We start from the raw sequence: 25,973 nt of genomic DNA, 5'->3' as shown, positions 1-25,973 counted from the left end.
TCTAAGCACTGGGTTAGATACAAGGTAATCAGGTTGTCCCATGTGGGGCTCAAGTCTTAATCCCCATTTTACAGATGAGGTAACAGGCACAGAGAAGTGAAGCGGCTTGCCCAAGGTCACACAGCAGACAAGTGGCGGAGCTGGGATCAGAACCCACATCCTCTGAGTCTCAAACCTGGGCTCTTGCCACTAGGCCATCCTGCTTTCCTCCTCTGATCTCCCAGAGAGGAAATCGGTGGGGAGGACTAAGCCCCCCTTTTCCTCTGCTCCTCCTTGCCTCCCCATCGCCCCAACTTTCTCCCTCTGCCCTACCCCTTTCCCCGCTCCACAGCCCTTGTGCATATATGTACATATCTATAATTCTATTTCTATAATCTATAAATATAATATTTATATTGATACTATTGATGCCTACTTGTTTGTCTGTCTCCTCCCTTCTAGACTGTGAGCCCATTGTTGGGTAGGGACCGTCTCTTTGTTGCCAAATTGTACTTACCAAGCACTTGGTACAGTGCTCTGCACACAGTAAGCGCTCAATAAATACGATTGAGTGAATGAATGGTAATATTTATTGAGCGCTTACTGTGTGCAGAGCACTGTACTAAATGCTGAAAAAGAAAATACAACTGGAAATTAGTCACAGACCTAAGGAGCTCACATTTAGAATGACACATTTCCCCTTATCAAGAGTTCTATAACTTCCCCTCCAAGTTTTTTCCAAGATTCTTGGGGGTGGCTTCCTGCATCCCCTTATTTGTTTGCCTCTAATTGATCAGCTGAATGCCCAATACCTTGTGTGGTCACTACCCTATAATCCAGTTGCTCTAATTGCTCTGATTGACAATTTGGGTTTGAGATCGGAAGCTCGTTGTGGGCAGCGAACGTGTCCACCCGCTCTATCGTCTCCTGCCAACAGCTTAGGACACGCTCTGCCCACAGTAAACACTCAAATGTCACTGATTCATTGATCAATTGGGTGATAGGATCCCTTAGCTATCTTCCTCGGGAAAGGCCAAACTAACAAATCCACTGAGTTTCTCCGTCGCCTTTTCGTCCCTGAATGCACCTTTTGAATCATCATCCTCGAACGATCCCGTTTCCCTTACCTTCATCTGAAATACATTCTCCAAGTCAGGCTGTGAAGATGAGTCATTTCACTGTCCCTGAATCATCTTCATATTTACTTCCAAAGAGTGTGTCACTGACCAGCATGCTGACACCCCAAACACCAGGGTTGAAGAGTTCTCTCTTCTTCACAGCCATTTCATCACACATCAATTATGTTCTGATTTAATTACAAGTGATCCTAACTGCTTTCATTCTATCTCTGCCTGAACAGTCAACTGTGTTGATTTCCTGGCTGAGGAGCTGGAGGCAGTAGAGTCCGGTTGAAGAGAGAAGGAGGTGAGAAACCTAAATTCAAGTCCCACCTCCAGCCTGCTTTGGATCTCTGAGTCAATCAAGTGCTATTTATTGAGCACTTACTGTGAAGAGAACTGCAATAAACGCTTGGGATAGTACACCTCATTCTCCCTCAAATACCTTTGTAAAATGGGGATGGTAAATATCTACTCCCCCTACCTCATAAGGATGTTGTGAAAGTAATGAGCTGAGAGAATATTTCACTGATTAAGGAATAATACAAATAAAAGCACATTCTTCCATTTGACAATGTGATTGTTATAATAATAATAATAATAATAATAATGATGTTGGTATTTGTTAAGCGCTTACTATATGCCCAGAAGACTGTTCTGAATGCTGGGGTAGATATAGAGTAATCAGGTTGTCCCACATGAGGGTCACAGTCTTAATCCCCATTTTACAGATGAGGTAATGGAGGCACCAAGAAATCAAGTGACTTGCCCAAAGTCACACAGCTGACAGGTGGCGGAGCCGGAATTAGACCCATGACCTGACTCAGAAGCCCAGGCTCTTTCCACTGAGCCATGATTATTGTGGTATTTGTTAAGCGCTTACCATGTGCCAAGCACTGTTACGTTTTCACTACTTACACGCTAGTCTGTTTGTCGAGTTAGGCAAGATGGTGTCCAAGGAAAGACACCCTTCGAACCCATAGAAGAGTTATTCAAGTCACGAAAATTACATTTTCCCCCAAATGCAGAGAAAATGCACTATATTTGTTTCTCTCTTCTGTTTGAGCGTTTTGCAAACATTCCCCAGACTAAAATAAATATCCCAGATACGCTTGGAGAGAGGGGTGGGTTGGAGGGTATGAAACCTTAATGAAAAAATAGTCAAACCAAGATACAGCACATCTGAAAAAAATCTATAAATGATAATGCTAAAAGGAGGAGGTACCGAATTGCCAATGATAAGTGATAGCGCCACAGAAGCAAGGAAGACAGCTGCTTATTACAGGTATTTATATCAATATCTGCCACAATGCCTGCGGCATACGACATGCAAAAAACAACAACGACAAGCTTTGGGGCCAAAAAAAGAGATATTTGAGACTCCAAGGCAATTTTCAGTCAGTAAGATAGCGGACTTTTCCACGGAAAAGTAGATGAAATTCTCAGCCAAAAAGAAATTCTGAAACACGGTGATGTGGACTGAAGATCCAGCTACCCAAATTTGCACTGGACAAGAACAAACATAGGGCACAAAGATAGGGCTTTGGGGACTTGATGAGGGGAGGAAGCTCCTTCACTGGTGAGACCTGATAGGACCTAAAATCAAAACTCAAACACTCAAGAACTCAATTTCTAGCCTAGACGAATGCTTCTCTTAACAGAGACTCACAGGATGAAACTGATTTGCGTGAAATGCATGTACGCAGAGTCGAAGTAGCTCCTTTTGGACAGGGAAGCAGTGTAGCCTAGTAGATAGAGCACAGGCCCTACGTATCGGAAGGGCATGATTTCTAATCCCCGCTCTGCCACTTCTCTGCTGTGTGTCCTTGGGCAAGTCGCTCCACTTCTCTGTGCCTCGTTTGTGAAACGGGGATTAAGAATGTGAGTCCCCCTGAGGGAACTGGAGTGAGTCCAACCTGATTATCTCATTCATTCATTCATTCCATCGTATGTACGAGCGCTTACTGTGTGCAAAGCACTGTACTGAGCGCTTGGAAAGTACAATTCAGCAACAAATAGAGACTTCTACCTTACATCTACCACAGTGTTTGGCACATAGTATGAGCTTAAACACAATTTTCATTATTATTTGTATAATTAAGTTGAACTACTTGAACAGAACAAGTGCTACTGTAGGGAATCCTTTCAGCCAAGCCCCAAAATATCCCTGTGAACAATTCAGGGTGGAAGCGATACTTGTGACGACAAACTAAAAATGATTTACTCTTCAAATGCATTCCATTAAGCATCTTACCAAACATATGCTCTCAGACAGGGAATGGCTGGGAGTGAGACGGTTTCTAAATCATTCCAACGCTACAGATGTTCCTCTTTCCGTCACCTCTGCCGTGATACCGATATTTATTTGCTCCAGTTATTTCTTCACAACTAAAGTCGTGCTACAAGTAGTCCCTGTAATTGCTGCCTATCCCATGAAAAAACATGGAGAGCTAAGAAAAACTCATCTCTCCTGATAAAACAGACCGGTCTGAGACTGACCTTCCCCTAAGAAACCCTCTTTTCCTCGGCTCCTCCTCCCATCTGCGTCATCTCCATCTATGGGGATTTACGCTTCGTCCTGCCCTCAACCCCAAAATGATTTTGTACAAATCTATAAATTCTGTATTACAAATTATGGATTTATATTCATGTCCATCTCCCTCTCAAGACCTTAAGGTTGTTGTGGGCAGGGAACGTTTCTGTCGGTTGTTACTACACTGTTCTCTCCCAGGTGTTCTGCCCAAAGTAAGTGCTCAATAAATGCCACTGCTGATAACGAAACCGTCATCTATATTCAACTCCCTGATTCTGTCGTTCTTGATATTCCAGATCCTTCCATACATCTGCCAGATTTCTTGAGGTTCGAGTTCACTCTCACCAATTCTTTCACTGTGGCTCCTCGTTTCCGATCTAAGGAGAGCCATCTTTACCTGCTGTTTTCAAGCGAGACGGAGTGAAGGATGGATTACCTCTGACCTACCATCTCCAACATTGCAGGAAGAAGTTGAACAGGGATGGGGGAATCGATACCCGCTGCACTTAAGATGTTCTGCAGCTTATTCTTTTTAGCCTCAAGCACATCAATCCTCTAAATTGCCTCTGGGAAATGAGAAGTCCTGGAACAGGTCAAGATGGAGCCATTATTCAGCGACGAGACCAAAGTCCGGCCCCGAGGGGCCGAACGGGGACGTAGGCCGGCTCTCTGACCTTTGGCTGCCTTGGATAGGGACAGCTGAACGTCCTTGGACTCCGCTGGCTGACTCGGTTTACCCATCTGTCCAACTAGAATACAAAGATTTCCTCACCTTCCTCTGAGAGTTGTGCAGATTAATGGAGTCCTGCCTGAAAAAATGGATTGAATGATGTCACTATAGTAGTAGTACTAGTAGAAGAAATAGAAGCAGTGTGGTCTAATGGAAAGAGCATAGGTCTGGGAATCCAAAAGATTCTGGATTCTAATTCCGACTCTGCCGATTGCTCGCTGTGTGACCTTGTCCTCTTTGTGCCTCAGTTTCTTCAACTGCAAAATAGAGATTCAATCCCTGTTCTCCCTCCTACTTTGGCTGTGAGCCCCATGTGGAACAGGGAGTGTGTCTGAGCTAACTGAAATGTCCCTACCCCAGCGCTTAGAATGGTGTTTGACACAGCTCTTCACACAAAATATAAAAAAATAGTATTTATTAAGCACTCACTGTATGCAGAACACTGGGCGATAATTAGGCATAGTCCCTGGTCCTGAAGAGGCTCACAGTCAAAGAGTAGAAGGAGGGGAGGGGAGCTTGGCCCACGAGAAGAGATAGAATGATAAGAATGAAAGACGAGTTCAGGGATAGGGTCCATTACAAATCCATTGTAAAAAGCCGTAGGGTGCCAGGTGCTGTAGGAAGCACTGGGTGGATACAAGCAAATAGGGTTGTCTCAGTCCCTGTCCCACAGGGGGCTCATGGTTTTCATCCTCATTTTCCATATGAGGGAACAGAGGCCCAGAGAAGTGAAGTGACTTGTCCAAGGTCACCCAGCAGACAAATGGCAGAGCTGGGATTAGAACCCAGGTCCTCCTGACTCCCAGGCCCACGTGTCCGACGCACTGTCAGTAAGTCGTCATCTGTCCCAGTCCTCCAGGACCCCCGGGTCCAGGAGTCACCCCCAAACCAAGCCCGGCCTTCCCCAAGACCCAGGCCACCTGATGCCAAAATCTTTCCCAACCCCTGCCCATTTGCTTATGCCCTCCACCCCCAGCCTGAATAAACAAGGGCAGTTTTCAGCCTACACATCCTATTCCCTCAGACCTCCCCCACCAGGTCTGCCAGCAATATCAGAAACATCAGAACCCCAACATTCTCATCGCCAACCCAACCCCTCCCCACTCTCTCTACGGCCCTCCATCCAGGCAATGCAAAATATATACACAGCCATATCAATGTCACAACCCATCACCCCCCATGACCCCCATATATCTAAGTCATTTTTGAAACCCTGGAATCAATCCTCCTACCTCCCTCCACCTACCTAGCCCAACACTGATAACCCTGATTCGTCCACCCTCAAATCATCTTTGCCGATACAATAAATTACAATAATAAATTCATTCAATTCTATTTACTGAGCACTTACCGTGTGCAGAGCACTATATAAAGTCCTTGGGAGAGTACAGTGTAACAATAAACAGACACATTCCCTGTCCACAATGAGCTTACAGCCTAGGTATCAACAATTCTGGCAACCCCGGTCCCACCATAAAAAAGCAGGAGGTGGGAGAGGGAGAAAGAAAGAGAAAGAGGGAGAAAAAGGAAGAGCAAGAGAAGGGGAGAGCGCGCGAGAGAGGGAGAGAGAGAGGGAGAGAGAGAGGGAGAGAGAGAGGGAGAGAGAGAGGGAGAGAGAGAGGGAGAGAGAGAGGGAGAGAGAGCGGGAGAGAGAGCGGGAGAGAGAGCGCGCAAGGGAGGGCAAGGGAGGGCAAGGGAGGGCAAGGGAGGGCAAGGGAGGGCAAGGGAGGGCAAGGGAGGGCAAGGGAGGGCAAGGGAGGGCAAGGGAGGGCAAGGGAGGGCAAGGGAGCGCAAGAGAGGGCAAGGGAGCGCAAGAGAGGGCAAGGGAGCGCAAGAGAGGGCAAGGGAGCGCAAGAGAGGGCAAGGGAGCGCAAGAGAGGGCAAGGGAGCGCAAGGCAAGGGAGGGCAAGGGAGGGCAAGGGAGCAAGGGGCGCAAGAGAGGGCAAGGGAGCGCAAGAGAGGGCAAGGGAGCGCAAGAGGGCAAGGGAGCGCAAGAGAGGGCAAGGGAGCGCAAGAGAGGGCAGGGAGCGCAAGAGAGGGCAAGGGAGCGCAAGAGAGGGCAAGGGAGCGCAAGAGAGGGCAAGGGAGCGCAAGAGAGGGCAAGGGAGCGCAAGAGAGGGCAAGGGAGCGCAAGAGAGGGCAAGGGAGCGCAAGAGAGGGCAAGGGAGCGCAGAGAGGGCAAGGGAGCGCAAGAGAGGGCAAGGGAGCGCAAGAGAGGGCAAGGGAGCGCAAGAGAGGGCAAGGGAGCGCAAGAGAGGGCAAGGGAGCGCAAGAGAGGGCAAGGGAGCGCAAGAGAGGGAAAGGGAGCGCAAGAGAAGGAAAGAGAAGGAAAGGGAGCGCAAGAGAAGGAAAGAGAAGGAAAGGGAGCGCAAGAGAAGGAAAGAGAAGGAAAGGGAGCAAGAGAAGGAAAGAGAAGGAAAGGGAGCAAGAGAAAGGAAAGAGAAGGAAAGGGAGCAAGAGAAAGGAAAGAGAAGGAAAGGGAGCAAGAGAAAGGAAAGAGAAGGAAAGGGAGCAAGAGAAAGGAAAGAGAAGGAAAGGGAGCAAGAGAAAGGAAAGAGAAGGAAAGGGAGCAAGAGAAAGGAAAGAGAAGGAAAGGGAGCAAGAGAAGGAAAGAGAAGGAAAGAGAAGGAAAGGGAGCAAAGAGGGAGCAAAGAGGGAGCAAAGAGGGAGCAAAGAGGGAGGAAAGAGGGAGGAAAGGAGAGGGCGGGCAAAAGAAATAAAAAGGGAGAAAGAAAGAGAGGGAGGGAGAAAGAGAGAGGAGAGGGGGAGTGTGTGTGTATATGTATGTATTTATGAATAAAACCTGAAGCAGCTAAGGTCCCCGTACTCACCAAAGCCCTGGCCAGGCTGTGCTCTGCCTCTTCTCCACGTGCAAACCCAGGTGCTGAGGGCTCAGGAGCCTCATATAGGGCAAGGAAGGGCCCAGCAGCCTCTAGGGCCTTAAAGGGGCCGTGCTTCAGAAACACCTTTTCATTTTGGGGCTGTCCTCACAAGGACACTTTTCCTCCATCAATCGGTCCATCCTTCGCGGTGTCCTTTATTCGCTACTGCAGTAGCAGAGGAGGGGACAGAGACTGCATCCCACATGACTCGATGCCCCCTTACGTTCGGACCTCTGGGATCTGCCACTGCCCACTGACCTCTCAAGCAGCCTGCAAAGAGGACTAATGACTTGAAAGGGCATCAACGACCAGAACCCGGCAGAGCTCGACGGCCCCGACTCCCACGGTGGATTGTAGCCCCTCTGAAGGCCGGGGTTCGGGGATCCGCCATTGACCTCCCACGGCTGCAGGGCCTTCCCTGACAGAGGGCCGCCTTTTGGCCCAGAGGAGCCTAAAGAGCCTGCTGGGCTTTGGAAGGAATCATTCTTCATTCAATCGTATGTATTGAGTGCTTACTGTGTGCAAAGCACTGTACAAAACACTTGGGAGAGTACACTATTACAATAAACAGTCACGTTCCCTGCCCACAGCGAGCTTACAGACTAGAGGGAGAGACAGGAATTAATAGAAATAAATAAATGACGCATTAGGACATAAGTGTCGTGGGGCTGGGGGGGGGGGGGAGAACAAAAGGAGCAAGTCAGGGCGACGCAGAAGGGAGTGGGAGAAGAGGAAAGGGGGGCTTAGAGTGGGAAGACCTCTCGGAGGAGATGGGCCTTCAATAAGGTTTTGAAGATGGAGTCACTGTCTGTGGGATATGAGGAGGGAGGGCGTTCCAGACCTGAGGCAGGACGTGGGCGAGAGGTCCGAGGTGAGAGAGACAAGATGGAGGTACAGAGAGAAGGTTGGTGCATTTGAATCTTCCCCAGCATTTAGAACAGTGCCTGGCACATAGTAAATGCTTAATAAATACCAGAATTATTATAATTCCTAAGATATAATAATAATAATAATGTTGGTATTTGTTAAGCGCTTACTATGTGCCGAGCACTGTTCTAAGCACTGGGGTAGATACAGGGTAATCAGGTTGTCCCACGTGAGGCTCACAGTTAATCCCCATTTTACAGATGAGGTAACTGAGGCACAGAGAAGTTAAGTGACTCGCCCACAGTCACACAGCTGACAAGTGGCAGAGCCGGGAGTCGAACTCATCACCTCTGACTCGGAAGCCCAGGCTCTTTTCCACTGAGCCATGCTGCTTCCCATAAGATATAATCATATATGTCAATCAATGGTATTTGAGTGCTTACAGTGTGCTGAACATTGGGAAAGACCAATAAATCAGAGTTGGGAGACACGTTCACTGCCCACAATAAGCTGATAGTGTCTAGAGAAGCTCCTTTATAGACAGGAGTTATACTGACAATCCGCCCGTTTACTGGCTACTCACAGCCTGGTGAATCAGAAGAATGATGTCACCACAGGGGAGCCAAATTAGCCCTTCCATGGGGCTAATTGGGGTGGATAATAATAACAATTATGGAACCTGTTAAGCGTTTACTACGTGCTGCTCTGAGCACTGGGGTAGATGCAAGACAATCAGGTTGGGCACATGGGGCTCACACTCTTAATCCCCATTTTACAGATGAGGGAACTGAGGCCACGGAGAAGTGAAGCGAACTTGCCCGTAGTCACACAGCAGAGGTGTGGTGGAGCCAGAATTAAAAGCTAGGTCTTTCTGACTCCCAGGCCCGGGCTCTATCCATTGAGCCATGCCGCTTCTCAAAACCGACGCAGTGAACTGGAGGTTCTGGGTAGCATGAGTTGACCAGAAGCCTTTCATGAGTTTGCAAGATGCTAAGTTCAAGAGAAAAAGAGGATTTTGATTCTAGCTTCAGGGGCCTCCTGCCAATCAATCAATTAGTGGTATTTATTGAGCACTTACTGTGTACAGAACACTGTGCTACACATTTGGGAGAGCACAATAAAACAGAGTCAGTAGACATGGTCCCTGCCTACGAGGTGTTTATAGGGGGAGAGGGATATTTAAAATAAATTACAGCTGACAGGATAAGTGCCGTAGGGCACAGGGTGGGTGAATAAAGGGTACAAATCCAAGTGTGGGATTTCCTACAATTCCCTCTCCAGCCTGTGAGCAACACGTGGGCAGGGAACGTGTCTCCTGACTCTGGTACTGTGATACTCTCCCAACTGTTTAGTACAGTGTTCTGCACACGTGAAATCCTCAATTAATTCCACCGGCTGACTGATTACAAGTGGTTGGAACTCCGTAAAGGTATAGTGACTGCTGAAGTGCAGAGATAGTGACCTTATTCTATGAGGAAGAATTCGAGCTCAGATTTTTGGTATTTACCAAATAATGAGACTTCCAGAGAAGAAAGAGTAGAAGAGTTTAGACCCAGGGTGGAAAGTTTAAAGGATCAAAGATCTTCAGTAGAATCTGATAACTGAATTTAAAGTAAAAGGGAACATATTTTAAATTTAGATGAGTGCGCTGATAAAAAATTAAAGTCCCAATCATATAGCTTTCAGGTTGTTTTCTGATTTGAGTCACTATCTTAATCAAAAATCTTAAAAAAAATTACGATTGCAAATTTGCGGGATTTTCAGGCACAATTCGTAGTTTCACAGTTAAACTGATATCACTTGGGAAAATGAAAGGTAACAATTTTAAAACAGTCTGTTGATTCTAATCAAGCACTCAAATATTAAGGTATGCTTCAAAATAAATTAAAGGTCAAATGAAACACCATAAGAGTAAAATACATAAAATTACAATTTCAAGATAATCAGTTCTCAATTAATGTTCATTTGCAAGGATTCTGTGAAATGATAATGCTACCTTGGAAAACCAGGGTAACTTTCTCTTTTTTTCAAAAAATGGAATTTGATAAATGCTTAAGATGTTCCAGGCACGGTACTAAATGGTGGGTCAGGTACAATAAACTCAGAGTTGGACACAGTCCCTGTCCCATATAGGACTCACGGTCTTTATCCCCATTTTACAGATGAGGTAGTAGTTACGTGACTTGCCCACGTTCTCTAAGCATTCCAAGCACTCTCACTCTCCTCTTCTCTCCATTAATATCTTCGTGAGGTCGGGTAGGGGTCCTAATTTACAGATGGAGCAGCTAAGACTGTATGAGGTAAGGGGGAAGGAGCTCAAGCTTGGACTCAGAAGACCTGAGTTCTAATCTTGGCTCCACTGTCTGGCTGCTGTGGAACCTTGGGTACGTCACTTAGCTTCTCCGTGCCTCAGTTTCCTCAACTGCAAAATAGGGATTCAGCACTTCTTCTCCATTTAGACTGTGAGCCCCATGTGGGGTAGGGATAGTGTCCGGTCTGCATATACTTGGCACATAATAATTGGTAAACAGTAATAATAATGAGTATCATTGTTATTATTGTATTTGTTAAATACTTACTCCCCTCTCTACTCCCCCATGCGGGGCAGCAGCAGCACGGGAAAGAGTAAAGGGCGGAGACACGAGTTAGCTGCGTGGAAGGAAGCGATGGTCAACCACTGCTGGATTTTTCCCCAGAAAACTCTCTGGATCCACTACTAGAACAACTGCAGATGGAGGTGAGGCGTTCTGGGAGAGATGTGTCCATGGCTTCGCTGCGGGTCGGAGACGACTCGAAGGCATAAGACAAGAAAACGATTACTACTTGATGAGCATGGTACTAAGCGCTGGGGTACATACAAAATAATCAGGTCAGACAGAGCCCTCGCCCCATGTGGGGCTTTAAAAAATCATTGAATCCCCATTTTATAGATAAGGATACTAAGGCACAGGGAATTTATTTGCCCAAGGTCACACAGCAGGCATATGGCAGAGGTAGGATTAGAACCCAGGTCCTCTGTTCTTATCTCCTCCAAGAGGCTTTCCCTAACTAAGCCCTCCTTTCCTCTTCTCCCACACCCTTCTGCATCTCTCTGACCTCTAGACCGTAAGCTCATTGTGGGCAGGGAACATGACTGTATATCATTATATTGTCCTCTCCCAAGAGCTTAATGAGTCAGTTCCCTCCTCTGTAAAATGGGGATTGAGACTGTGAGCCTCACGTGGGACAGGGACTGTCTCCAACCCGATTTGCTTGAATCCATCCCAGCGCTTAGTACAGTGCCTGACACATAGTAAGCACTTAACAAATCCCATAATTGTTATTATTAGCTTGTATCTACCCCAGTGCTTAGTACAGTGTCAGCACATAATAAGCGTTTAACAGATACCGTTTTTTAAAAAGCCTGATTATCTGGGCCTGAACGGGTCCTTTCTGAGGGTGACTGAGGGTAAGGGTTATGAAATTCTAGATCCATGTCCAGTGTTCTGCCTTTCCCCAGGTCACTGAACCAATATTTTGACAAAACTTGGTGACGTGAGTTAAAAGTTCCCATCAGATCTCCGGTCAGCAAGGCAAAGGTAATTTAGCAAACCGTCTAACTTTTCTTTGTCAGGAAATTTGCTATTTTCCTATTAGTCGCTTCGAGCTGTACAATCCCAGAAGGCAGAAATCCCAGAAAGCTTGAGCCAGACCAAAGCTTCCGGCTCAACGAAGATTCTGCTTCACAGAATGCAAAAGGAGTGACCGCAGTACTCAGCAATTCCGTAAACCTTCCCAAGTATCTAGTCCCAATCGAAAAATGAAAATGCAAAACAGTTCCAGGAGGAAAGGGATGTTTAGAGTTCATCGGTCCACTTTTTATAATTCGCTGACCAGGTAGGGTTAAGGGACCTTTTTAAGTATCCCATTTTCCCAAGAAGGGACCTTCCAAAAGTCCTAGATGGTATCAGAGGCCAGAGTAATTTCCGAGAACCACATTTGCTATCTCCGCTATTTTCAAATCTATGAACGCCTACCAAATGATATCATCTTTGTCAGCATGATCCTATTTTAGTGACCCAGAAATCCAGAGGCAAGGTAGGAAAACTATTTGCAAGCAGTTTCTACAAATCGAATATATCAGAGGTACTTTACTATCCATAAAAGAGTCAATTTAATTAGGTCTTCTTCTGCAGCTCAGTACGCTATTAATTGTCTTATGGCAGTGAACAAGGACTTCTCATTAATATAAATTAATAATAAATTAATTTGAATTTAAAATTTTCTAAAGTTCAGTGAGAGTTATTGTTTTAGTGAAGCTATTCTTTCTGCTTTCAACACAGAGAGTTGACCATCTTTTTCAGTGCCCATTAAAAATATTTTTGAAAACTAGTAAAAGGTTATTCTTTCAAGTACATGTCCCCAAGAAGCATAATTACTCTTTATTATATGACCACTCGCTTATAAACTACAGCACGGTGAACTATCATATGCTTAGACTTATGATTTGGGGGAGGAGAATACGACTACAAAACAGATGTTTTCACCCAAAACAGAAATTCTGTCAGAACATCATTTTCTGGTAATTTACAAATCAAGATTTCTTTTCCTACGGTTTACAAGATTGAATGAGCGTACCTAACTGTCTTTGATCGAAAGTATTCCAAGAAGCTCCAACTGGAAGACAAATTCCTTAATATGAAAAGGCCAATCTTTTAAGCATAATGTCATGCGTACAACGATGTATAAATTGTGAGGAAAGAGTGCTTTCTTTTGGAGTGCTTTCCAAAAGATAACTAGGAAGGATTTTCTTTAATCAAGCCACATTAATAATAATAATAATGTTGATATTTGTTAAGTGCTTACTATGTGCAGAGCACTGTTCTAAACACTGGGGTAGATACAGGGTAATCAGGTTGTCCCACGTCAGGCTCACAGTTAATCCCCATTTTCCAGATGAGGTAACTGAGGCAGAGAGAAGTTAAGTGACTTGCCCATAGTCACACAGCTGACAAGTTACAGAGCCGGGAGTTGAACTCAGGACCTCTGACTCCGAAGCCCAGGCTCTTTCCACTGAGCCACGCTGCTTCCCCAATTACCACATTACCAATAATGGATTGCGATATTTGTTAAACCCTTATTATATGCTCCGCGCTGGGGTAGATACAAGATAAATCAGGTCAGATCCCCTCTGCACAATGGGGATTCAAGACTCGTTTTCCCCTCCTACTTCCCCTCCCACATGGGACCTGATTATCTTGTATCTACCCCAACACTTAGCAATAGTAAGAGCTTAACAAATGCCACAATTACTATTAGACCATGCCTACGCCTAATTCCTTCTTTCTCACTTTATTATAAATTATTACATCGTACTCTCCCATGAGGTCAGTACAGTGCTCTGCACACAGTAAGCACTCAATAAATACCAGTTATTGATTGGTTTATTCTTCACCCCCGAATTCTGTGTTTTTTTTCCAATGGCACCGGTTTAGTGCTCATTATATGCCTACACTGTACTAAACACTAGGGTAGATATAAGCTAATCAGGTTGGACCCAATCCATGTCCCACATGGTGCTCAGTCTTCATCCCCATTTTACTGATAAGGGAATTGAGGCCCAGAGAAGTGAAGTGACTTGCCCAAGGTCACCCAGCAGGCCAATGGTGGAATTGGGTTGAGAACCTAGGTCCTTCTGATTCCCAGGCCTGTGCTCTATCCACTAGGTCACACTGCTGCCATTTGTTTTGGTATCATTTCAGGGCTTCTTTGTGTCTGTTTATTAACTGTTGGCATCAAATCATGGGAAAAGATTGTGAGCCCCATGCAGGACAGGGACTGTGTGTCTGACCTAATTAACTGGCACCTACCCCAGGGTCTAGAACGGTGTTTGACATATAGGGAGTGCTTAACAAATAGGAAAAGAAGAGAAGAGGTAGAGGAGAGGAGAGGAAAGGAAAGGAAGGAGAGGGGAAAAGATAGGAGGGGAGAAGGGAAGGGAAGGGAAGAGAAGGGAAGGGAAAGGAGGAGAGGAGAGAAGAGAAGAGAAAGGAGAGAAGGGAGGGGAGGGGAGGGGAAGAGGGAAGGGAAGAGAAGTGAGGAAAGGAAAGAAAGGAAAGGAAAGGAAAGAGGAAAGGAAAGGAAAAAAGGAAAGATAAAGAAAAAAGGAAAGAAAAGGAAAGGAAAAAGAAGAGGAAAACCTCCCCCTGCAGCTCTTCCCAGGGGCCCACTAGACAAAGCAGAGCTGGCCCAGCTTGTCCAGGGGATGGAGAGCCCGGACCGTCGTGCCGCCACTGGGTTCACAGCCCATTCTGAAGAGTCCCTGCATTATCTGTGGAAGTATCAGACTTCATTATCTTGGAAAATGAGTCTCCCGACCAAACGGCAGGGGCGAATGACGCTGATTGCCGTCTTCATCGGGACAGAGAAACGACCGAGGGAACGGCTGTGGAGAAAGACGCGTGGCGGCCGAGTGAGGGGCCGGAAAGTGGCATTTTTCTGGGTGACCGCTGGCTGCTGGCGTTGGCCGTTCCGGCTCAGCACATTGAAACTGCAGCCACAGTGTTTCAGGCAGCCGCGTATGAATAGCAAATGTAAATATGTGGTTTTTAACTTGTGCGTTTTCTGGGGAAGAAATATGAACATTAAGACCTGAATGGATATGAATAAAGCCTGATAGAGTTCTGTGTTCACTCATTCATTCAACTGTATTTATTGAGTGTATACCGTGTGCAAAGCACAGTACTGAGAGCCTGGAAGAGTAGGCTATAACAATGAGCAGACACATTCCCTGCCCACAATGAAGTTATAGTCTAGAGCGGGAGACAGACATTAATATAAATCAATGAATGACAGATATGGACATCAGTGCTGTGGGGCTGGAAAAGGGGATGAATCAAAGGAGCAAATCAGGAAGACGCAGAAAGAAGTGGGAAAAGAGGAAAGGAGGGCTTAGTCAGGGAAGGCCTCTTGGTGGGCCTTTGGTACGGCTCTGAAGCAGGAGAGAGAAGAAACAGCAGGCTTTTAGTGAGGTCATGACCAGAAGCGGTTTCCTTTAAAACTTTGCCCAATGCTAATAGCATTTATGAAGCACTTACTACATATCAAGGCGCTGTATTAAGCACTAGGACTTTTACGATACAATCAGGTCAGACACAGCACCGGTCCCACATGCGGTTAACATTCTAAAAGGGAGTGAGCACAGATATTTAATCCCCGTTTCACAGGTGAGAAAACCAAGACACGGAGAAATGAAGCAACTTTTCAGGGTCACAGAGCAGGGAAGTGGCGACCCCCTCCCTGAACTAGAAGCTGCTGCCCAGATTTCCACCCATTGTGCTAATGAAGCTGGCTGTGGACAGGAAATGTGTATGTTTATTGTTAAATTGTACTCTCCAAGTTTTTACTACAGTGCTCTATACACAGTAAGCGCTCCACAAATACAACTGAATGAACTGAATGAATGGATGAATGGGAGAAGAGACTGCACCCAGACCAGCCCTAGGCCAAAAGCACATCCCAAATTCTGTTCCTAGAGAGAATAGGGCCACAGGATCCTGGGATCCTGAGCACTTCCGAGTCCTTGTCTGTAAGTGCTTAGTACAGTGCTCTGCACACAGTAAGCGTTCAATAAGCTGAATGAATGAGTGAAAGTCAGATAGCGAAGCCAAGCCTCAGTGAGCCATTGAATTCCTTCTGTCTTCTTCCTCCTACAAACCCTAAGTTTGTCTCTAGACTGAAAGCTCGTTGTGGGCAGGGAATGTGTCTGTTTATTGTTCTATAGTCCGCTCTTAACCACTTACTATAGTGCTTTGCACACGATAAGCATTTGATAAATGCAATTAAAAAATAAAAACCACCACAACTATCTGAACCTGCCAGTGTTTTTTTGTTTTGTTTCATTTAATAGTATTTAAGTGCTTTCTATGTGCCACCCACTGTACTAAACTCTAGGATTAATAATGATAATAATAATTAAGGCATATGTTAAGCGGTTACTATGTGCCAGGCACTGTTCTAGGTGCTGCGGTGGATACAAGAAAATAGGGTTGGACACGGTCCCTGTCCCATGTGGGGCTCACAGTCTCAATCCCCATTTTACAGATGAGGTAACTGAGGCACAGAGAAGTGAAGTAACTTGCCCCAGGTCACACAGCAGACAAATGGGGTTGATATAAGACGGTCAAATCGGATACAGTCCCTGTCTCACATGGGGCTCATGGTTGTCCCATTTTACAATTGAGGGAACTGAGGCACAGAGAAGTCAAATGACTTGCCCAGGGTCCCTCAGCAGAAAAATGGGGAGGGGCAGGGATTAGAATCCAGGTCCTCCGACTCCCAGGCCCAGGCTCTTTCCACTAGGCCATGATGTTTTCCATGTGTTTGGAAACACCTGAATTCTATCCAGAGGGAACCGAAATTCTGCTCCGGATTCTAATGTCTTTGATACCTGCTACCTTGGAAGGTCCCCTCTCAGGGTCGCAGCTGTAGAGTTTCCAGTCCTCTGCCAGTGTCGACTACGAGAGGGAGAGTCAAGCGGAGGCCTACCCGGTTCCATTCTTAGCTTGGCCAGTGGCTAGCGAGCGGCAGGCCGTCGGCTACAAGGCAAAACTCCCCCGTGCTGGGCAGCAGCGGCTCGGGAGAGAGTCAAGGGCAGAGACTCAAATTTACCGCGTGGAAGGAGGCTATGGTAAACCACTTCTGTATTTTTACCAAGAAAACTGTCAGACTCCACTACCAGAATGATTGCAGACGGAGAGCGGGGCGTTCTGGGAGAGCCGTGTCCATGGCGTAGCTGTGGGTCGGAGACGACTCGAAGGCATAAGACGAGACAAGACCTCGGTAAGGAGGAGGATAAGGGTCCTCGGCTGGGGCGATGGCCAAGAAATCTACTACTTTTAATTTCCTGATCAAAGACCTGATCGTCTCGGATGCGTATGTGACTAAATGAACCACTTGTCTGCAGGGTGAAAATGCTAATTTAAACATTAATACACCACTGACATCGTCGGCAAAATACATCTTCACCGCGGCAGCAATCCTCCAAATTAGTTGCTACAAATTACTTCCTCCTCGACAGTAAACGTGGCGAGGTAAAATCTGAACGAGAAGAGCGTCGCCCCGTTTTCCCTGTTTTACGGATCCCTCTGTAACTCCGTAGGTAGTTATTTTCATAAATAATATTACGGCCTGCAATATTGAACTCATTTACTCGCTGGCACAGCAGACGCCGTCATATGTTCGACAGGACTAGAAGTTTACGTTTTTGAGCATCTGGTCATCATTACGGACAAAGTCTCATTCGTCTGTAAAGTCAAATTAATCAGTAACAGGCTAATGGTCCTTCTGTTAGGAATTTTCAGGAGCAGAAGGAAAAGGTGACCCCGTGACGTTAAGAGTAGCTGTCACACTTGGTAGAGTCCGATTGATCACCTAATAATCGGGGGGATAATGGCTCTCCCCCGCTTCAAAACCTTACTGAGGGCCCGTCTCCTCCGAGAAGCCTTCCCTGACTAAGCCCTCCTCTCTTCCTACTCCCTTCTGTGCCGCTCTTACTTGCTCCCTCGTTCATCCTCTCTCCCATCCCCACAGCACACTTGTATATATCCGTCTATATCTGTCATTTATTCACTTATCGGTTTATTTATTTTAATGCCTGTTTCCCTTCTAGACTGTACGCTCGTTGTGGGCAGGGAACATGTCTACCGACTCTGTTCTGTTGTACTCTCCCAAGGGCTTAGTACAGTGCTTTGCACACAGTAAGTGCTTAATACATATGATTGATTCATAATAAATAATGATTGTGGTATCTGTTAAATGTTTACTATGTATAGAGCACCATAATTAGCAGCGGGGTAGACCCCATACCACCCGATAACACGGCCCCTGCCTCAAATGCCGTTCACAGTCTAACAGGGAGGGGAAACGGGTAATTTAATCCCCGCTTTACAGAGGATAAACTGCTTCGCAGAGGAGTTGAGTAACTTGCCCAAGGTCACACGGCAGGCAAACGGCGCAGTGGGATTAAAATCGATCAATCCCTCAATCGCTGGCATTTACTGAGCGCTTACTGTACGCATAACACTGCACTAAGCACTTAGGAGGGTCCAATACAACAGAGCTTGGGAGACACGTTCCCGGCCTACAGGGAACTTAGAACTCAGGATCCCTGAGCCCAGCCCTGTGCTCTTTCATTCACTCAGTCGAATTTATTGAGTGCTTTCTGTGCACAAGGCACTGTACTGAGCGCTTGGGAGAGCACAATATAACAACAAGCAGACACATTCCCCACCTACATCGAGCTCACGGTCTAGAGGGAGACATATTAATATACATAAATAAATAGTGGATATATAAATGTGCTCCGTGATATATATACAAGACTGTGAGCTCACTGTGAGCAGGAAATGTGTCTCCCAACTCTTTTACACTGTACTCACCCCCGAGCTTCATATGGTGCTGTGAATCACGGTAAGTGTTCAATAAATACGAGCGATTGATTGATTGCTCGATTTCCACGAGCTCCTGCAGCTTCTGCTTAGGTTAGATCGTAAGCTCTTGAGGACAGGATTGTTGTTGTCTTATGCTGTCGAGTCGTGTCGGACGCATAACGACACCTTGGACGCGTCTCTCCCAGAAAGCCCCGCCCTCCATCTGCAATCGTTCTGGTGGTGGATCCATACAGTTTTCTTGGGAAAAATCCGGCAGTGGTTTACCATCGCCTCCTTCCGTGTGGTAAACTCGAGTCTCCGCCCTCGACTCCCTCCTGTGCCGCTGCTGCCCAGCAGAGGTGAGTCTTGTCTTGTAGCCGATGGCCTATCACTCGCCAGCCACTGGCCAAGCTAGGAATGGAACGGACAGGCCTCTGCTTGACTCTCCCTCCCGTAGCCGAGACTGGCAGAGGGTTGGAAACTCTCCAGGTGCCATCCTGAGAGGGCTGAGGGCCGGGACTTTGTCCCATTTCCTTAGACGCACTCTCCCAAGTGCTTCGATCTGCACACTTTAGGTGCTCATTAAATACCTTGAGCTTTGATGGCAAAACACATATTCACTCATTCGGTGGAATTTATTGAGTGCTTACTGTGTGCAGAGCACTGTACTAAACACTTGGAAAATACAATTCAGCAATAAAGAGAGACAATCCCTGCCCACACCGGGCTCACAGTCTAGAAGCGGGGAGACAGACATCAAAACAAGTAAACAGGCATCGATACCACTACAAAAGAATTATAGACGTACACAAATCATTGATATAAGTAAATAGAATTACAAATATATACATATATACACAAGTGCTGTGGAAGGGGGAGAGGGGTAAAGCAAAGGGAGAGAGTTGGGGTGAGGAGGGGAGGGGGAGCAGAGGAAAAGCTTAGCACTAGGGAGAAGGATTCAGGCGCAAGTCACGGTGGAGAGGGGGCTTCAACCTGAAAAGTTCTGGGGGTTAGGGGAGGCTGAGGGCAGTCACAACAGGGGAAAAAATGAACACGATCGTTAGAATAAAAACAATACATCAGCAGTAAAAACAGTAATAGCCACAGCTACGGTCCATTACTGCTGATAGAACAACTTCCTCATTTCCTATCGCTTCCAGCAGGCTGTCTTTGCTCCACCAGTCATAACTTCCTGGTGATCGAAGGAGTTGTTACAGAATTTTTCTTTTTTCTTTGGCATTTGTTAAGCACTTACTATGTGCCAAGCACTGTACTAACCTCTGGGAAGGTACAGGCTAATCAGTTTAGACGCAGTCCCTGTCCCACGTGGGGCTCCCATTCTTCATCCCCATTTTACAGATGAGGTAACTGAGGCGTAGAGAATAATAATAATGATGGTTTTGTTAAGCACTTACTATGTACCAAGCACTGTACTAGCCTCTGGACGCAGTCCCTCTCCCACGTGGGGCTCCCATTCTTTATCCCCATTTTATAGATGCGGTAACTGAGGCGCAGGGAACAATAATAATAATAATGAGGGTTTTGTTAAGCGCGTACTATGTGCCAAGCACTGTTCTAAGCACTGAGGTAGATACAAGGTAATTAGGCTGTCCCCCACCTGGGGTTCACAGTCCTGATCCCCATTTTAAAGGTGAGGTCACTGAGGCTCAGAGAAGCGTAGTGATTTGCCCAAGGTCACAGAGCTGACAAGTGGCGAAGCCGGGATTAAACGTCCTCTGACTCTCAAGCCCGTGGTCTCTCCACTAAGCCACGCTGCTTCTCAACCTGATAATCCTGTATGTACTCCAGCACTTAGAACAGTGCTTGGCAATATAGTAAGCACTTAACAAATACCATTATCATTATTATTATTATTATTATTTGAACTTCAGCACTCACAGTCCTGGGTGGAATGGGACCGGTGGCTCGGGATAAATGACTAGCACCGCACTCGATTCCTTCAGCAGGATCTCGGCCCCGCGTCATCGGATCCGAGCTGAGGCTTGTGTCTCATTTACGGTGGGAGACTCCGACATCGTCGCAATTTCAAGGGTCGTGCACTGAGCTACAACTCCCAAGAACGCCCCACCTCCCCTAGAATAAAGACCCCTCCCTCCCGCGATATTCAAGCTGATTATTTGAATGAGTGACAAGCTTTTTTTCCTGTTCCCTGTTTTTTGCTTTCTCTGTTCCTTATCCAAGTGGCTGGGAGGGAAGGGAAATGTTTTGGAAAATATTAAGAGTGAAGGAAGAGCCAGTAAAGGGAGCCACTAGCAGTAGAATCAACACTCTCTGGCTTCTTCAGGCACCTTTCATTTCAACAAATACCCACATCACACTTTTTATTTTAAAGGAAGCTGACTGGAGCCAGTATCACAGAGCACCCAATCATTCACTCATTCATTCAATCGTATTTATTGAGCGCTTACTGTGTGCAGAGCACTGTTGGGAAGTACGCGCACCGGTGATTGACGGATGCAAATGCAGGTTTTCGTGAGGTCCACGGAAATAAACATTTGCAGAAACTACTATAACGACAGACTTCCACACTGGGCCCCCTAGAATATGCTCACTAAGGGGGCAACCGGCTGTTATATTAATAGTGGGATCTGTTCTGCGCTAAATGTCGAGCGCTTTACAGATACGTTCCCTGCTCAAAATGAGCTTCCAGTCTCGGCGGGGAGGAGCCACGGGAATATGTCACCTTGTCCCATTCCAGCAATCCATCCACGGTTTTTATGGAGCGCTTTCTGCGTGCAGAGCACTGTCCGAAGCGCTTGGGAGAGTCCGATCCGACCGAGTTGGTTGGGCACCTTCCCTGCCCGCCACGAGCTCTCGATCTCGAGGAAGTGGAAATAGCATTTCCATCTGCCACGGGATGGGGAAGAAACTTATGCTAAGGACGTGCCGGGAATCCAGGGCTGGACGGACACACACAGACAGGCGGTAAGCCTCAATGACCGGCCCCGAATCCATCCAAGGACGCCGATCTTTACTACAAAGACGTACCGGCAAGGAGCATGGACGAGAGTCGGAATAATAATCACTGTGCTATTTGTTAAGCGCTTAGCATGTGCCAAGCACTGTACTAAGTGCTGGGGTCGATACAGGAGGATCAGGTCCCACAAGGGACTCACATCTAAGCATGAGGGTATAGAGGCATTTTATATATAATATAGTATTTGTTCAGAGCTTATTATGTGTCAAACCATTCTAAGCACTGGGGTAGGTACAAGTCAATTAGGTCAGACACAGTCCCTGTCCCGCTTGGGCTTCACAGTGGGCAAATGAACCCCCATTTTGCAGATGAGGGAACTGAGGCCCAGAGTAGCGAAGTGACTTTCCCGAGGTCACACAGCAGACAAGTGGCGGAGCCGGGATTGGAACCCAGATCCTCCGACTCCCAGGCCCGGGCTCTTTCCATTAGGCCACGCTGCTTCTCAAAGTAGTGGCCGCGTATCTTCTCACAGTAGTTACCTACAAGGCCCAAATAAGTCAAAGGATCGTTTCGGTTGAAATGTTAATTTCCGTTTCCTAAATGTAGCAGAAATCCCAGTCCCAGCAGACTCCCATGGCTTAATGAATTACATGAAGTTACGGTACCGACGTCCAGTATGATACCGTTATGTGAAGCGGCATGGTTTAGTGGAATGAGCCCGGGCTTGGGAGTCAGAGGACGTGGGTTCTAATCCCGGCTCCGCCACTTGTCTGCTGTGTGACCTTGAAGAAGCTACTTCGCTTCTCTGGGCCACAGTTATCTCACCTGTAAAATTGGGATTAAGACTCTGAGCCCCATTTGGGACAATCTGATTACCTTGTACCTACCCCAGGGCTTAGAACAGAGCTTGGCACATAGTAAGTGCTTAATAGACACTATCATTATTATTATTATTATTGTTATTATTACCGGGGTGGCCACTGGAGTCTTCTTTTCTGTTTTTGACAAGAACGCAGAAGCTGGTTTTTCTGATCTGGGGTGTTCCTTAGGGAGATCCACCATCTGCAAATTCCAAAGAATGCAGAAAAATGCGTTAGGGTTGAATTTCTTCAAGTTGGCGGTGCTGTATTAGGGTCACTCTTTGGTGAGAAACGGTCAAACCATCCAAATGGGCTTGTTGAAGGTTGCCAAAAGAATTAAAATCAATCGATCAATCAATCAGTGGTTTCTATTGAGTGCTTACCGAGTGCAGCACATTCAATCGTATTTATTGAGCACTTACTTTGTGTAGAGCACTGTACTAAGCGCTTGGGATAGTCCAACACAACAATAAAACAGACACGATCCCCGCCCACGATGAGCTTACAGTCTTGAGTGGGGGACTGTACTAAGCACTTGGGAAGTAGAATGCAACAGAATCAGTAGATATATTCCCTGCTCACAAGGAGTTTACAGTCCAAAAGGGGAGACGGACCTTTTTTTTCCCTTCATGGTATTTGTAAAGCACTTATGTGTCAAATGCTATTCTAAGCACTGGGGTAGGTAGAAGCTAATTAGGTGGGAGACAGTCCCTGTCCCACATGGGGCTCGCAGACTAGGTAGGAGGGAGAACAACTGTATCTACCCCAGTGCTTAGAACAGTGCTTGGCACATAAGTGCTTAACAAATGCCATCATCATTATTATTATTAATGAGTCCCCAATTTACAGTTGAGGGAACTGAGGAACAGAGAAGTTAAGTGACTTGCCCAAGGTCACACAGCAAGCACTTGGCAGAGCCAGGATTAGAACCCACATCCTCCGACCCCCAGACTTAAAGATAAATCACGGACAGGGACGTGTTGTGCGGCTGGGCAGCTACAGGAAAGGAATAAAGAAATTTCCCCAGGCAAAGAGGTTGATCTGTGATGTCTTCACCCGGAGTAGGGGGTGGTTCTGTGTCCAGCCAAGGCATTGAGTTAATAATAATAATGATGGCATTTGTTAAGCACTTACTATGTGCCAAGCACTGTTCTAAGCGCTGGGGTAGATACAGGGTCATCAGATTGTCCCCCGTGGAGCTCCCAGACTTAATCCCCATTTGACAGATGAGGTAACGGAGGCACTGAGAAGCAAAGTGACTGCCCAAAATCACACAGCTGACAAGTGGCGGAGTTGGGATTAGAACCCACGACCTCTGACTCCCGAGCCCGGGCTCTTTCCACTAAGCCACGCTGCTCCTCTCGAGAGATCTCTTGGCAGTGTAAAGAAATACCTGGGAGTAGCTTCCTTGTTCTCCGAAGACGAAATCTGCCCTTTCCTCTCCATCCAGACTGCTAACGCACTAATGTGATCACTCATCCTGTCCGGCCCGGATGACTGCATCAGTCTCCTCGCTGACCTCCCTGCCTCCTGTCTCTCCCCACTCCAGTCTATACTTCACTCTGCTGCCTGCATCATTTTTCTACAAAATGTTCAGGCCATCTTTCGCCACTTCTCAAGAAACCCTAATGGTTGCCCATCCGCGTCCACATCAAACAAAAACTCCTCACCATTGGCTTTAAAGCCGTCCACCTCTTTGCCCCCTCCTACCTCACCTCATTACTCTCCCACTACGACCCAGCCTGCACACTTGGTTCCTCTAATGGTAACCTTCTCACTGTACCTCCATCTTGTCCGCCTCACCACGGACCTCCTGCCTCCTTCTTCGTCCCCCGCAGACAACGATTCTCCCCACCTTCAAAGCTTTATTGAAAGCCCGTCTCCTCCAAGAGGCCTTCCTTAAGTGCTCCTCTCCTCTTCTCCCACTCGCTTCTGCATTACCCTGACTTGCTCCCTTTATTCATCCCTCCATCTTACAGTCTAGAGATCAACAGATAAATACGATTGATTGATTAATTGGTTAACTGGAAAAAAGCACCCAGGTGGGGAAGAAGCCCCGGCCCCTAACCCCCGAAGGGCCCGAGATGCCTGAATAATGGATGAAACTAAAGAGGGAGAATTTCTAAGAGGAGGGAATGATCAACATCGCTGCAAGTTTGAGGGGAATTGGGGTGTCCGCTTCCAATTCTCCCTCAGGCTAAGTTCTTCTCATTACGATGAATTCTTCCGTTCCTTGGTTCCGGTTCCGGGATTCCTATTAAAAATGTATCGATTCATTTTTCAACTTCTCAAGCTTCTGAGTTTTCTGTTCACCCAAATTCACGCCTCAAAAGGATTGCTGGAATCCACGTGAGCTGCAGATGTTCCTAAAGGATGTGTCTGTTCTTTATTCCCCGCTCATTCAGTTCATAACTAGTCTTCGGAGAGCTAGGTGAGCAACCTGGAGTCTGGTAAAAAGGATCAATCAGGATTCTAAGAAATTTGCAACTCTCTGTAGCATGAGATTCTGAACCAGAATGATTTCTAAACTAGGATGATTTAGAGGAAGAGCGTGGCCTACTGGAAGGGGTGTGGCGTGGGAGTCATTCAATCAATCGATCGTACTTACTGAGCACTTACTGGGTGCAGAGCACTGTACTAAGCTCTTGGGAGAGTATACGCTAACAGAGTTGGTAGCTTATTGTCCTTGGATGAGTCACTTCACTTCCTTGTGCCTCGATTTCCTCATCTGTAAAAGGGGATACGATCTTCTCCCTCCTTTTAGACCATGATCTAGAGAAGCAGCGTGGCTCAGTGGAAAGAGCCCGGGCTTGGGAGTCAGAGGTCTTGGGTTCGAATCCCGGCTCTGCCACTTGTCAGCTGTGTGATTATGGGGAAGTCACTTTACTTCTCTGTGCTTCAGTTACCTCATCTGTAAAATGGGGATTAACTGTGAGCCTCACGCGGGACAACCTGATGACCCTGTATCTACCCCAGCGCTTAGAACAGTGCTCTGCACATAGTAAGCGCTTAACAAATACCAACGTTATTACATTATTATGATCCCCACACGAGACTGTATCCAAACTGATTAACTAGCATTTCCTACAGTGCTTAGAACTCCGCTTGACACACAGAAGGTGCTTAACAGATACTTTAATAATGGGGAGGAAAACTGTGCTCGCAGTATTCCTGCTTGGCAACTACAATTCCCACAGGGCAAAAGCCAACATTTTCCAAAGTCTTTTGGAGATGAGATCCAACCGGCAAACTGAGCAAAGTCTTTAAAGAGAGGAGCAAATAACTGCTCTTTGCTCTTCCTGCCTATTGAGTCACACTTAGCCTTGCTGAAATACCTGCTCCACTTGCAGATATGTAAAAAAAAACCCTATTCATAGTATTCTGGATATCAATCAAGCACATTTATTGAGCGTTTACTGTGTGCAGAGCACTGTACTGAGTGTTTGGGAGAGTCTAAAACAACAGAAGAGCAGACACGTTCCTGACCCATAACGAGTTTACAGTCTGGAGGGGGAGAAGGACATTAATGTATGTGAGTAATTTAGAATATAGAATTTGAGGATGTGTACGCAAAGGGTGTCGAGGGCGGGGTGAGTATCAAACTCCCAGAGTTCACAGATCTAAGAGCAGATCCCAGGGTATAAAACCAAGTCTATA

General features: G+C 46.5%; 1 protein-coding gene across 4 annotated transcripts in view; it reads right to left on the bottom strand.

Annotated features, from left to right (window-relative positions):
* STPG2 (sperm tail PG-rich repeat containing 2) overlaps nucleotides 1-25,973 on the bottom strand; it is a 419,016-nt gene that overhangs the window by 303,689 nt on the left and 89,354 nt on the right. For all 4 annotated transcript variants that reach the window (XM_039913717.1, XM_029076955.2, XM_007668299.4 and 1 more), the window contains one exon: nucleotides 22,426-22,518. In XM_039913717.1, coding sequence (XP_039769651.1) covers nucleotides 22,426-22,518 — 93 coding nt within the window. The remainder of the gene's footprint in view (nucleotides 1-22,425; nucleotides 22,519-25,973) is intronic.

The sequence above is a fragment of the Ornithorhynchus anatinus genome, chromosome 12 (genome assembly GCF_004115215.2).
Source record: "Ornithorhynchus anatinus isolate Pmale09 chromosome 12, mOrnAna1.pri.v4, whole genome shotgun sequence".
NCBI lineage: Eukaryota > Metazoa > Chordata > Mammalia > Monotremata > Ornithorhynchidae > Ornithorhynchus > Ornithorhynchus anatinus.
The sequence above is the reverse complement of the archived record's forward strand: the minus strand, read 5'-3'. Positions and strand labels throughout refer to the sequence as shown.